The sequence below is a fragment of the Triticum dicoccoides genome, chromosome 5A (genome assembly GCF_002162155.2).
Source record: "Triticum dicoccoides isolate Atlit2015 ecotype Zavitan chromosome 5A, WEW_v2.0, whole genome shotgun sequence".
Lineage (NCBI taxonomy): Eukaryota > Viridiplantae > Streptophyta > Magnoliopsida > Poales > Poaceae > Triticum > Triticum dicoccoides.
Genome location: NC_041388.1, coordinates 538,034,993 through 538,049,768, shown reverse-complemented (window position 1 = coordinate 538,049,768; position 14,776 = coordinate 538,034,993). Strand labels below are relative to the sequence as shown.

The window sequence follows — 14,776 nt, the reverse complement described above, 5'->3', positions numbered from 1 at the left end:
AATAAGTGCTCTCAAAAGATTGTGAGTACAAAGACATGACTTGTGAAATGTATAGCGAAATCCACAATTGTCGCCAACTTTCACACTTGGAGTTTTTGTGTGGAAAAGCTCCAAAGAATGAAACAATTATCATCAATGTGATGCAAAAACATGTTATAGCTTGATATGAGGCTGAGGGACAGGCAAAAATGGTTAAGAAGACCTGTACCTGGAGTAGATGGTTGACAACAGCGATAACCATTTTAAGTTTTCACTCCTATGACAACGAGTCAAGTGTTGATGCCAAACACACTGACCCAAAGTTATGCATCGTAAAGGAGAAAGTCCGGAATTATGTAGAAATGCTTGAAGTATAAAAGCAACAGACAAGTGTTTGCAAAGCTGCTTATTGCTTACCACCTAGTGTGTTTGGAGAACACACAGTCGACATGGGTTTTATTGTATAGTCTAAGATTTCCGGACAATAAAAGGGCCCAAGGTTAAAGAATCTGTTTCAAAACAGAGGAGTGTGTTGTAGGTGTTGATTCTATCGGGGATAGACCGTGATGATGAGACATGCTCTATGATACATCTCCAACGTATCTATAATTTACGAAGTATTCATTCTAATATATTATCATTCTTAAATGTTTTACAATCATTTTATAGCAAATTTATATCATTTTTTGGGACTAACCTATTGACCTAGTGCCCAGTGACAGTTGCTGTTTTTTGCTTGTTTTTTACATCACGGGAAATCAATATGGAGTCCAAACACCGCAAAACTTTTTGTTGATTTTTTATGGACCAAAAGACCACCAGTGGGCCAGAGCAGCACCTGGGGGGTGCCCCAAGGGGGGCACAACCCACCAGGGTGCGCATGGGGGCCCAGGCGTGCCCAGGTGGGTTGTGCCCACCTCAGTGGCCTCCCGCACCCCTTTTACCCTATAAATTCATAAATATTCCGAAATCCCTCGGGGTTACCCTAGATAAGAATTTCCACCACTGCAAGGCTCTTTAGCCACCAAAAACTAGTCTAGACCCCGTTCCGGCACTCTGCCAGAGGGGGAAATCATCTCCGGTGGCCATCTTCATCATCCCGACGGCCACCACGATGAGGAGGGAGTAGTCCACCCTCGGGGCCGAGGGTTTGTACTAGTAGCTATGTGTTTAATCTCTCTCTCTCTCTCTCTCTCTCTCTCTCTCTCTCTCTCTCTCTCTCTCTCTCTCTCTCTTTCTCTCTCTCTCATGTTCTTGAGATGTCACAATCTTGATGTATCGCGGGCTTTGTTAATATTGTCGGATCATATGGTGTTTTCCCCTCTCTATCTTGTGATGAATTGAGTTTTCCCTTTGATATTTCGTTGTTATCGGATTGAATACTTTTATGGATTTGAGAGCACTTGATATATGTCTTGCATATGAATACTCGTGGTGACAGTGGGGTATCGTATTGATTCACTTGATGTATGTTTTGGCACTCAACTCGCGGATTCCCGAGGTGATATTGGGTAATCTATGCATAGGGGTTGATGCATTCTTGTGTTTGTTTCTCTGGTAGAAATCTTGGGGCACTCTTTGAGGTTCTTTGTGTTGGATTAAATATTATCTGAATTTGCTTTGGTGTTATTTTAGTACGAACTCTTGGTTAGATCGATCGGAAAGAATAGCTTCGTGTTATTTTAGTACGAACTCTAGGATAGATTGATCGAAAAGAATAGCTTTGAGGTGGTTTCGTACCCTACAAATAATTCCATCTTATGTTCTCTGCTAGATAGGAACTTTTGAGTGATTCTTCGTTGCACGTTGAGAGATGGTTATATGATCCAATTATATTAGCATTGTTGAGAGATTGTACTAGTGAAAGTACGGACCCTAGGCCTCATTTTTAAGCATAGCAATACCGTTTTTGTGCCCGTTTACTATTTGCTGCCTTGCTATTTTTATTTATTCATATTATAAAATATATTTCTAACACCCACATTACACTTTTATCACCATCTCTTCGTTGAACTAGTGCACCTATACAATTTGCCATTGTATTACGTGTGTTGGGGACACAAGAGATTTCTTGTATTTGGTTGCAGGGTTGTTTGAGAGAGACTATCTTCATCCTAAGCCTCCCACGGATTGATAAATCTTAGGTCATCCACTTGAGGGAAAGTTGTTGATGTCCTACAAAACTCTGCGCTTGAAGGCCCAACACGTGTCTACAAGAATAAATTTACATAGTAGACATCACTGTACATGCAAATCTGTGATGGAACGAATACTTTAAAAAGAGTTACTTCAAAGTATAAAGTTAAAAGTATATGATGAGATCATGGGGGAGAATGTTAGATTAATTTCTTCCCCAATGGGCCCAATGGCCCATTGAACCCTTGCCCCACGCCCTGATCGGATGCGTCCAGCCCAAGCAAGGCTTGTGGGCCCCTGTCGTGCAGTGCCACATAAAGGAGGTGGGGACCACGGAACAAGGTACGAGGTTCGCCGCCGCCACGGTTCCCCACTCCTAACCCTAGTCCGATTGTGAGGGATGCGCTGAAGCGATGGGAAGCCCACCGACGCCATCAGCCACCTCGCAGTTTCCCTCTATATCACCCGTCGCTGCCCATGCGCGGACCTTCACCGACAAACCAGCGATGACCGGAAGGCTAAGGTACACACACGAATACAGATGATATCCCACTAATTCACACCTAGGTGATCCTGTATTCTCAACAGTGTTATTTTGCACAATATGATTGTCGAGCATGAGGGTGATGGTGTTGCCCAAACCAATGATTTTGAAGCACCTGGAGAACAAGTTAAAATCCCGAAAGATCAAAGATGCAACTCAGCTTATGAACTCTCTACAAATGCATCAGAATCTTCGAGATCATCAGGTGCACACGCAGCTACTCAATGATCTTGTTAAGCATATATGAACCCATAATGGAAACCAAAGAGCTGATGTTTTAGTTGTACACTAAAAATAAATTTTTATGTAAACACTATTTATGCTCGGTTCCGACATTTGTTATTTACGTGCGACATTGATTTGTATGATCGACATGTATGAATTTAAAAGTCTGAATTTGAGATATGTGAATACTGAGACGAAGTATAATGACCTATTCATAGATGCGTCCGTTGGCGTGTCCGGGCGTGTCCGCAGGGACGTATATGAGGCCGAATTTGCCTTCCGGCTGTAGATAACTCTTTCTCATGATCGGGTAAACGGAGTCCAAACCCCCAGCAGGAAGTACAGCTACCGCGGTGAGAAAAAAAAGTAGTACCACTGCGGTGCGCAAGATATTATCGAGGGCCCACCCGGCGGAAGCGCCAACCACCCAGCCCCGCACCGCCGCACCACAAGCCCCACGAAGCCCAGAACCACACGCTCCCGCGGCCCCCGCCCCCACCCCTCCCCAGCCGCACGATTTTAAAACCGGATCGAAAGCCACCCATCCGCGACGCGCGCGCCTCCCGACCCAACACGTGTCCCCGGCGCCAGCCGCGGATCGGGGCTCCCCTCCCGCGCGGCCTACCACGTGGCCCCGCGGGCCCGGCAAAATATCGCCTGATCCTCTCCCCTCCCCCTCCTCGCCGAACCCGGGCGAATAGGAGATGCTTGCTCCCCCTCCTCGCCAGGCATGGGCGGACCGCCCGCTGGCCGAACCACTGGCCCAGCCGGCGCCACGCACCTTGGCCGCGATCCCGCGCGGGCGGGCGCGCCGCGTGACGTGGCGGCCCCGCCCGCCGGTCGAGCGCGCGCAGATATTTTCTCTTCCCCCGAGGCGCGCGCCCACTCACGTGCCGCGTCCCCACCCACTGGCTCTGCGGGCCCCGGCGGCCCCCGGCCCACCTGTCGGCATCGCGGGGCGTCAGGGCTATATAGCGCCGCTCCGCCGCGGCCGCTTAGTTTTAATCGTCTCCATCGCGACTCCACTGGCATTTCGATCCCGATTTCGAAGCTTCCAGCGATCCGGCGTCAGGAGAAGAAGAAGCTTTGGTGGTGGTGGAGGCAAACTTGATCTGCGAGCTGAGGCGGCCGGGCTCCGGCGAGGGGATATAATCAGACAGAGCCGCCCGGGATGGTGCGCGGCGGCCAAGGACAAGGAGGAGGAGGGGTGGAGGAGAGGGAGGTGGTGAACGTGGACCAGGACGGGAGGGAGGAGGAGGTGCGGCGGGCGCTGCCGATGATGCCCGTCAGGGTGCTGCTCGCCGAGGGCGACGACTCCACGCGCCACGTCATCTCCGCGCTGCTCCGCAAGTGCGGCTACCACGGTGCGCACATCGACTACCTCCCATCGATCCATCCATCCATCGGCCGCCGCAGCTTTTGTTCATTTGTCGAGTCGGTAGTTCGAATCGAGGTCCGGTTGGTGGTCTGCGGGCAGATCGGGAGGTGGCTGCCGGTTTTACAGAGTTCGACTTCGTATGAGTGTTTCGCCATGGTGGCGCGGTAGGTAGGAATAGGAGATGCTTGCTCTGGTCTGATGGCTCGTGATCCAGTTCCGAGTAGCCTTACGAAAAGTTCGACAGATATGCTTCTTCTGGTGTCTACTGCCTAGAGATGACACATGACAGCTCTGGTGTTGATATTAGATCCCTTAGTCTGTTTTTTCTTCTTCTTCAAAATACCTGAAAATTGCTCTGTAGCCATCGAGCACGGTTTGAACGCTTTAATCCCTGGTGTTAATTTGTGCTTAAGATTAACTGAACATAATTACTCACACGGCCATACCCAAGTCGTGTTAGCATGATTTTTAGCACAGTCAAACATATGTTGAAATTGTACGGTTTTCTTCAGAATGATGCAAAGTTGTTATTTATTTTATTTTTCAACATGTTGTGCGCTTTTAATTTGTTTGTTCTTCTAGATCTTTTGTCACGATTTTAGCAGAGGCTGTCATATTTCCTCGGGCTTACGTTTCATATTGTTCTTGCAGTTTCTGCAGCTTCTGATGGTGTCAAGGCCTGGGAATTACTAAAGGAAAAATCGTTCAAAATAGATCTTGTCCTCACTGAAGTTGAACTTCCTTTGATGTCTGGGTTCCTCCTACTCTCCACCATCATGGAACATGACGCGTGCAAGAATATCCCTGTCATAAGTATGTGCCCAGACTATATCAGTCTCGTTTCAGTTTTTAGATTCTACTCCTGCAGCTTAGTCTAATGCTAATTTTTTTTTCTGCCTATGCAGTGATGTCTTCGAATGATGCAGTTAGCATGGTTTTCAAATGCATGCTGAAGGGCGCAGCCGATTTTCTTGTCAAGCCGATACGAAAGAACGAGTTACGGAACTTGTGGCAACACGTTTGGAGAAAACAACTTGTAAGATCACATACTTGCATCTTTTTATCACAATTGTTTCTTTCTCTATTTTATTGGATTAGAACTTTGATCCGTTTCCTTCACTGGAGTTGACCACTAAAACCTCTGTGACACTATTTTACAGGCAAATGGTCAGATCGATGTGCAGCAGATACAACAAGAAGAGAATGTCGCAGAACAGCATGGGCAAAAGACTGAAGTGACAAAAGATGAACATCCAACTCAAAATGTGGTCCGTAAAAATAGAGAATGCAGTGAACAAGAAAGTGACGCTCAAGTAAGTTTAGCAGAAAACATAATTTTGCATTATTTTTTAAGCGCTGGTTGTTTTGATGTAACATGGAATCAGCGATTTCCTCTTGTCTATGAGCCATCATTCTTAAAGTACCTGATAGCTAGTAGTAGAAACTATGGGCCATCAGTGATTTCCTCTATGTTGAACCTAAAGATGTTGCTGCTGCTTTGCATAAACTAAGTATTGGTATTCCTCATGCAGAGTTCTTGCACAAGATCAGAACCAGAAGCTGAGAGCAAGCACACCAACAGTTTCTTGGAGTTTAAGCAGATAACAGAAAGGCAATCATCTACTGACCCCAAAAACGCTGTGGAAAATAGAGACCCTGAAAACCCTAGTGATAATAAGCGCAAGAAAGCCTCGACAGGTATCGAGGTAGTCCATATAATTGATGATGAACCGAAGCCTAGCACACCGATGGAGGTGGATATTGTGAGAACAAACTCTCAAGGAAACGGCGATAAGTGGTTCTCCATCCCAGCTCATCAGTTGGAGCTTTCTCTCAGAAGATCTGACTATGGCAGAACAGAGGACCAAGAGAAAAATGATACGAGAACCCTGAACCACTCAACTTCATCTGCCTTTTCATTGTAAGTGTACCTTTTGTTTTGCCTGCTCTGGTATCAGTGCTTTTGTCATCCATACATAGCTGTAAGCTTAGCTTAAATCTAGTGCGCTCTGGTTGAAGTATTTGTTCCCATGTATATTTTCATCATTTATTTACGAGCATGGTGAGGGGACTGTTTAATTCAGTTTGTCAGGATGTGTTATTGCAAGCATAATAGGGAAGAATTTAGTGGTCATGCCACAAACCTTGGCATGGAACTTCTTGCAGTGCCTTTACTACTGCAACTTGATGCATCATTTACTTGTTTCACAGTTACACAAGAGTACATAGGAGATCCTATTGTTGTTGAGCTAGAAAGACATCTTACGGTCGAAATTATTACTTGTTCACAGGTACAACTGTAGGCCTATATCCTCTTTTGGTAACGCTGGTGATGCTCAGCCATGCAGCACCTCAGCAACACACGCAGATCTGGAAAACAAAAATGGAGATTCGGCAGCTCCCTTTCAAGACAAGGCCGACCCAATCTACCATCCTATCAGAGTTGTAGCACTTCCTGTTCCAGTTGGAGGCCTCACGTTTGACGGGCAGCCATTCTGGAGTGGTGCACCTGTGGCACCCCTTCTCTATCCACAGTCAGGTCCTCCTATTTGGAATAGCAGAACTCCAGTGTCGCAAGAGGTGGACACGCAAGCAACTTCATCGCAGCAGAATGATCTGGCAGAGATGGACTGTCAGCAGACTGAAAGCACACAGCGACAAGAAGTGCTACCTCCACCGACTGCAAATGAAAAGCATCTGCACGTTGAAATCCCCTCAGACAGCAACCCTCAGCAGGTTTCACCCATGGCTGGCGAAAGCGGAAGCGGAAGTAGTACTGTGTTGAACAACTCTTTGAACAACTCTGGCAATGCTCTCAGTGGCAGTGCCTGTGGAAGCTCTTCCAACCGGATCGCCACTCCTACTGAACAGTGTAACGCATCTGACAGTGCTACTGAAAATCCTAGCATGGAGGGCTCGCATCAGCTGAGCCAACGTGAGATTGCACTGAACAAGTTTCGCCTCAAGAGGAAAGAACGGTGCTTCGAGAAGAAGGTAGGCACAAGAACTAATCCATTTTGATCCAATTTTTTTGTGGCATCTCACCTACTTGGAGGAGCTGGGGTTTACATTCTTTTCCATTATTGCGCAGGTGCGGTACCAGAGCAGGAAACTACTTGCAGAGCAGCGTCCCCGGGTGAAGGGTCAGTTTGTTCGGCAAGATCCGAACATCCAAGCAAGCTAGGTATATCACCACAGGTGATAACCGTTTGCCGTGCTGCGCCTACTGGGTGTTCTGGTCGTCGGCGTGTTCTTTGAAAGTGTGGAGATCAACTATCAACCTTTCTTTCTTGTATGCTTAAGCCTGTTCCTACGTATACGCTGACTTGTTGTAGATTAGCTCGTACATAGTAGAATTCGTCAGTAGGCAGCTAGAGAACACACTGCCTGACTTGGTACATGCTTGCTGTTTACGTTGTTGCACTCTGTGACTGTGTGGTTGCAAAGGTGCCAGTCAAGGATGTCCTAAGACGCGCTTTTGTGTGCTTTCTTGAACTGAGCATCGTTGCTGCAGTTTAGTTCACTGCCTCAGCAAAATACTGTCGTCTTTCCGTACTAGATGGATTCATTTTATATTCAAAGGCAGTTTGTAATTTTTCGTACATTTGACTGAACTTCTGGCCATGTATGGACGATGGCTCGGCAAGTTCTTGCGTGATTTGTCTGTAAATTACCGGCCGCTTGAAGTTTGAGGCACTGTTCAGATACGGTCTGTTCCGATGATCGCTTGTCAGTTGGGATGGCAACTTTTTTTCTATTGAAGGAAAGCCATTCGGCAAACTTCATTCTCCCTCCGTCTCATAATATAAGAGTGTTTTAAAACACGCACTTGTATTATGGGACGGAGGGAGTAAATCATAACAAAGTTACATCATTTATTCCCCCGGAAAAAAAAGTTACATCATTTATTACATCCGACTGAATAATGACAGAACGATCCACGTTTCGATACAAATTTGAGTTTGAATCTAACAAAATCAAGCTAATTTGTGTGTCACTACATTAGCTTCCTTCAAACAATGATGATAAGTAGCCGAACCAAGGTTATAAGCTCTCTCAAAGATACCCATCTCCAACTAGATAAATCTCTAATTAATCTTTTGGGGCTTCTACTCTTACATAAAGCTCTTGCCTTACTAAAATAGTTGTGTATGGATTCCAGATTTAACAGTTGGAAAGAGACGGGCAATATATTTTAACACTCTTCTTCACGTCTAGGCTATTTTAGTCTGAAAGGATGTAGGCGCAGAAACTTTTCTTAATATCATGTTGGTAGTGTCTTGAACTTGAGACTTTTTTATTTCAATATCATATTGAATTCATGCTCCAGCCAGCTACTTCAAGAGTTCAAACAGTCTGAGTTGATGAGAGAGGCGAGCAATATATTTCAACATCATGTAACTTCACCAACCTTCAATGGGTCAAACTCCATAAGAATATTTCTACAACCCGAATTTTTACCTAGTTCCAAAATCTTTTTGAATCGTTGTGGCATCCACCGTTAAAGGTTACTAAACTTACATAGTTAGTTCCAAAACCTTTTTGAATCATCGTGGCCTCTACCATTGAAGGTTATTAAGTTACATGGTGTTGGAATATATTCGGGGCCGTATAATCGCTACAGCAGCTCCCGAGCCATCCAAAAAGCACGTAGCATCCACATTTCGCTTATAATGATTACTAGAAGGTTTCGCCTCCTTTGTCGCTTCTGGCTATGCCTTCCCATAATTCGTAGTGCTGCTTTGAATTACCATGATGAACTAGTGGATTAGTAGCAGTGCAAACTGGTAAATCCTATATGACACTCTCTGCTTCAAACTATTAGCAAGATGCACACAGGAGGTACCGAACGAACTAAATGTGCCAGCCCAATTCAGTGCAGTGTAGTCTGATGAAATACGGTTTTGGGAACCTACTGGGATCCAGTCCGGTCTTTTCTTATTTTTTATTTTCTGTTTTTTTTCGTGTTTTCCATTTCGTTTTTACCTTTTTATGTTGTTTTGTTTTCTGAAATTTTTCTTTTCAAATATGTTTGGAACTTTAAATAAATGTTCAACAATAAATAAATTGTGTTTCAGATTTCTAAATTTCTCACGTTTAAAAAAATCTGAATTCGAAAAATTGATTGCCAATTATATAAATTGAATGTCCGACATTTTTAAAAATGTCCGGGATTCTGAAATTTGCTGATGTTTTTCCAAAAATGGAATTTCATAATTGTTCAAAGATTTCAGAAAAAAACAGTTTCCTAAAATGTTCTTTTCGAAAAATGTTGAAAAAAGTTTCGTATTTAATTGTGTTTCAACTTTTTGGTAAAATTTCCATGTCTTCAAAAGATATCTCAAATAATATTCCCCTTTTTAAAAATATTTTTTTATTGTTTCAAAAATGAATGGAAAAAGTAGTACATTGCTCAAGGTCACTACAGAGTGCCACTTGCTACAGTATGACTCACTGCATGGGCCGGCCCAGGTGAGGCGCCTTCGAGGGTCTTTCCAGCAGGCGCTCGCGGGGGCTGGAGCGCATCGCTTGCTGTTTTTTTTTCTCACATTTTCAATTTCCTTTTTGCTTTTGTTGGTTTTTCCTAGGTTTTGATGGAACTTTTTAGGAAGACGTGCTTTTGCGAGAAGCACTCGAAGAAAAAGATATGGCGCAATCTGTGCTTCTACAAGAAGGAAAAAAAATACACAGCTATGCTTCTCTAGAAAAAACACAATTTGTGCTTCGGTGAGAGACACAACTGTGCAACCCAAAAAGGGAAAAACACAATTGTGATTCCTTTAAAAAAAAGAGAAGCTTGGTTGTGATGACCGAAAAGAGAGAAGCACGGCATGTGCTTCCGCGAGAAGCACAACCGTGCGTCCTGAAAAGGAAAATGCATAGATGTGCTTCCTAAAAAATTGATAAAGCAGAATTGTGCTTCTAGGTATTATTTTTTTACGGTTTTCATACATTTTTATTTTTATTTTTACGGTTCCTTTTTTTAATTTTTTGTGAAATAAGTTTGTCCAAACCTATTAACACGGGGTCTAGTTTCAAACATCTTAACGTGAGAAATCAAACGGTGAAAACGGTTCATAATTTGGACGCATGACTTACGAGTTAAAATATTTTTAACTGAAAAAAATCTTCCAAATTGCGAAAAATGACGCACATACAGTGCCCCATTTGTCAACGGCAGGAAGGCGGGGAGTGATCTTTGCATACCCTTTTGATTGTTGATTTCGCCTCTAACGGCATTTGGATCAGCTCCATGGGCCAATTTGGGCCAGGTCCGGGCTGGAGTGGGCCTCCCTGTTCCCATTCCTACCTGCACGGCCCAGTCCATCGCCACTGCCGAGCATACAGCAAGCTGCTTCACTTCTCTCTCTCAAAAGAACTTCTCTCTCTAAAAAAAAGCAAGCTGCTTCGCTGTTGGCCTCCGATGGAGCGCCCAACGCGCGCGTACCACGCAGCATTGCAGCTACGCATGCTGCCTCTCTCGCGATCCGACGGCGGCACGCGGATGCGGTGCTGTGCACGGAACGCCAAAGCAGAAAGCCAGGGGCCTGCGGCGTCGCGCCAAAACGGCCACCATAAAGCTCCGGGCAAGGCACCAAAGTCCGGCGCAACGAACGGCAGTTCGATGGAGTCCTCCAAGAAGAACCTCTGCGAGATCCACCGCGGCGACTGACGCCGCAGGCGCGCCCTCGCCGCCTCCCTCCTCGCCACCGCGGTCTTCGCGGCCATCATCGCGCTCGCGCTCTTCCTCGTCTACCGCCCCGCGAAGCCGCAGGCCACCGTGGCGCGCGCCGGCGTTTACCGCCTCGTGAGCGCCGCGGCCGCCAACGGCACCAACAGCTCGGCGGCGACGCCCTACGCGCTCTCCGCCACCGTGCAGTTCACGCTGCTGCTGCACAACCCCAGCGACCGCACCGCCGTGGTCTACGACCGGCTCCTCGCCTACGTGACGTACCGCGGCGAGATGGTGGCCCCGCCGGCGCAGCTCCCGCTGGTGCTCCAGGACCCCGGCGCCGACGTGGCGATGTCGCCGCTGCTGGGAGGCGACGGGGGCGCCCCCGTGCCGGTGTCGGCGGACGCGGTGGACGCGCTGCACGCGGACTGCGTGGCGGGGCGCGTGCAGCTCCGGCTCGTCGTAATGGGGCGGGTCAGGTACAGGTCCGGGCCCTTCAAGAGCGCGTGGCGCGACCTGTACGTGCGGTGCGACGCCATCCTCGGCCTGACCGTGCAGGCAGCCGCCGGAGGCGGCGGCGCCGGGGACGTGCCGCTGCTCGAGTACCCGAAGTGCGCCGTGGACGCCTGAGTTTGTTTCGCGCCAGATCTTGCAAGTTTGAGTGGGCAATAACAGAATAATGAGCTGAGGAACAAAGCATAATGTTTCTTTTGGGGGCCAGCTAATTTCAGGGGTGCCTTGTCATTTCTAACTTTGTCGTGCAAAATGCGCATGGTTTCACATTGGCATCAAAGTGTGAAGTTGTGGGTGAACCGGCCGTGGTTGGGCTAACCGTGGGGGAGGCAATGCCGGCGAAGGCTTTCTTTTATGCTTATGCTTAGAGCATCTCCACCCGTTGGCCTCCCGGAAGGCGCTAAAAATCGCCCTCTGGTGACGCACCGGCGCAAAACGCGCGCTGGGGGTGTGATGCCATCCAGTCACAGTGCCTACGGGATTTTTTTGAACGGCATAAACATGGCGCAAATTCAACCATTTTCGGCGAGTTCATACATATTTCGGCGACTTCAAACCAAATTCAACCAAATACGGCACAAACACGCCCACTCGTACATATTTAAAATATTTTACAAAAAAAGCACACTACTAGGCCCGCCCGCCGTCTCGCTCGCCTCGCCGCTCCTCGCCGGCCGCCGCCCTTGCAGTTCTACATGCCGAGGAGGCTGTAGAACCGCGTGTAGTCGCCGCCGCCTCCGCCGTGCCCGCCGTCCCTGCTGCAACCCTCCCCCGGTTGGCGCGACGGGTTGGACGGTCCGGCGGCGTCCTCGTCGTTGTCTCTGTCGAGGATCACGACGCCGTGCTCGTCCTCGCGCCCATGCTTGCGGGCGGCGATCTCCTCCAGGGCCCGGGTCTGCCGGGCCATCTTAGTCCGGAGGTAGTCGTCGCGCGCCCACCGTAGGGCGTCCGCGTCGGAGAAGCCGCGCCGGGCTATCTCCTCATAATCCGGGGGGAGGCTGGGCTCCGGTTTGAGCGCGACGAGGACGAGGCGCTCAGAAGCGGGGGTGGAGTCGGCGATGCGGACACCGGAGCTGCGGGTGCGCCGGCTGACAGGCGTGTCCTGGGGCTCCGACTTGACGGGGCGGAGGCAGGGAGAGCCGGTCGACCGACCGAACGAGGAGGAGGACGCCCCGAGGTCCATGCGCCTCGGTGTCCACGAGCTCCCACGGCGGCGAGAGAAGGACGGGGGAGGGGGGTACTCCAGCCTCGGCGTGTTGCCGCCCTCGATGTACTCGAGGACGGCCTCCAGCGTGCGGCCGGGCACGCCCCACCATCGGCGCCGCCCCTCGGAGTTGATCCTCCCGGAGGGCATGACGCCGTTGGTGGCCTCGAGCTGCTCGGCGTGACGGCGGCGGAAGTACGGCTTCCAGAGCGGGCTGTCGGGGAGGTAGCGCGGCCCCTCCCTCGCCGCCCGCGACAGAGAGGCGCGGATATGCGCAATCTCTGCACGCCGCGCCGCCCCGGTGGGCGGTGGTGGCACCGGGACCTCGCCGGCGCTGATTCTCCATGCCCCGGGCACCCGCATGTCCGGCGGGACCGGATACTCAGCCTCGAAGAGGAGCCGAGTTTCGTCCTCGTGAAGGTGGCGGCCGCCGAAGCCATTCGCCGCCGCGCCGTCGCCTGAGAATCGTTCGGCCATTTTTTTGAACTGGGATGGCGAGGGGAGAGGGAGGAAGGGGAGAGAGGGCGCGTCGGCGGTGGAGACTCTGTGCGTGCCACCGGCGCGCTGGGGTCGGCTTATATAGGCGGAGGCGGCGCGAGCACGCTTGGCCGCCTCGTCTACGCGTGGCATGCGCGGGGACGCGCATCGTCACGCCTTCACTGTGCCGCCCGTGAGGCATCAATGGCGGAGGCTGACCGGCGCGGCAGCGCGCGGCAGCTTTGGCATTAATTCACCGCGGAAAACGAGGCGATGGGGACGACGAAGCGGCGAGAAGCGAGACGAGTCGCTGGCAAGGAGGGCCCGCGGCTCTTTCGCGCTAAAAACGATTCGCCCGGGGCCCCCGAGCGCCCCACAGCGCGCCGGGTTCGGGTTGGGTCCGTCGGCGCCAATTTCGGCCCGAGCCGGCGAAAATTGAACCCTTAAAGACGCGACTGGGCCGATTTTTTGATGCCAGCGACCGAAAATTCGCTTGGGGGGCCTTGTTAGGGACGCGACTGGAGATGCTCTTAAATGGCCGGAGTCTTCGATGACAAGGGTGTCGCTACCTTCTTGAAGGCATCGGTAGAGTGGTTCCTCCTACGTCCAGGGCAGCTCTGAGAAAACCCTTCAATTGCAGGGATGAGCACATGGTGTCCCTTCAGTGTTAGGAGTTGCGTCGGCACAGACGGACCAAAGGTTAGTGGCAGTTTCATAGGTCGGGGGAGGAGGAGATATCTATAATTAGCTCGTAGTTAATCTGTATGTTTAGCACTTTTTAGGTCGGGGAATGTTGTAACGTTGTGGTAGTCTGCTCTTCGGCGTGCTTGTTCGGTCGTGGTGGTCAGTGGCGGAGTTTGGCCCAGAAATCTGGGTGGGCCGGCTGTAGAAAATTATTCTAGGGGTTATTTTTCATTGGCCAAAAATACATATATACTACAGGAAAATCATATGAGATGGGCGGGCCACGGCCAATTTGGCCTTGCCATAGCTCCACCACTGGTGGTGGTCTATTTATTTCTCTGGAGTCAGAGTTAGGGTAGTAGGGTTCGAATGGTGGCTGAGGGTTGGTGCGACTCGGTAATTCTTTGTGGCGCTAGCCATGTACATTTCTCCTTTGAATTTCGCCCTCACAATCACCGTCGCCTTGGTGTGGCTTCACATGACTATTTTCACTGAGTGTGGCATATGTGGTTACAAATGGTAAATTCAGAGTCACTTGCTCGTGGAGGAGTTATGACGATGATGCTTGAGTGCTACTTTGACAGTGCTTTTCTCCTAGGCTGCTGTGTGGTGTTTTTTTTGTGTTAGGTTGGCTAGCCCCTCAAGACTGTCATATTCCTTGACAGTTCGATTTTCAGGCAACTCTTACTCTTTAAGCTCACGAAAATGATAATGTTTCACCTCGTTTCAAAAAACATGTGTAAGTTTGTACTTAACAATTGTCACCATAAACTTAAAATCTGGCGTAGAAACAACGTTGGAGGTTGCATCCTTGATTGTGAGACAGCCCCTATGTCATTGAAATTTTCGAGATGTTTTACGAATCTACCAAAGCCACCATACGTATGAGATTTTTTTTGAAATTCTTTGAAATCATCGACTACTTACTCACATATAATCTAGGAGCACATAATGTTGTTTCGG

The 14,776-nt window shown here is 49.1% G+C and overlaps 1 protein-coding gene and 1 pseudogene across 1 annotated transcript; both read left to right on the top strand.

The window, feature by feature from the left end:
- Positions 1-3,884: 3,884 nt before the first annotated feature.
- LOC119302600 (two-component response regulator-like PRR95) lies at positions 3,885-7,995 on the top strand. Its single transcript, XM_037579634.1, has 7 exons — positions 3,885-4,248; positions 4,914-5,075; positions 5,168-5,298; positions 5,423-5,575; positions 5,795-6,183; positions 6,554-7,256; positions 7,354-7,995. Exons 1-7 carry the CDS (start codon positions 4,056-4,058, stop codon positions 7,444-7,446), a joined length of 1,824 nt encoding a protein of 607 aa, XP_037435531.1. The 5' UTR covers positions 3,885-4,055; the 3' UTR covers positions 7,447-7,995.
- A 2,892-nt stretch (positions 7,996-10,887) lies between these two features.
- On the top strand, positions 10,888-11,637 carry LOC119298648 (annotated as a pseudogene).
- Positions 11,638-14,776: the final 3,139 nt, after the last annotated feature.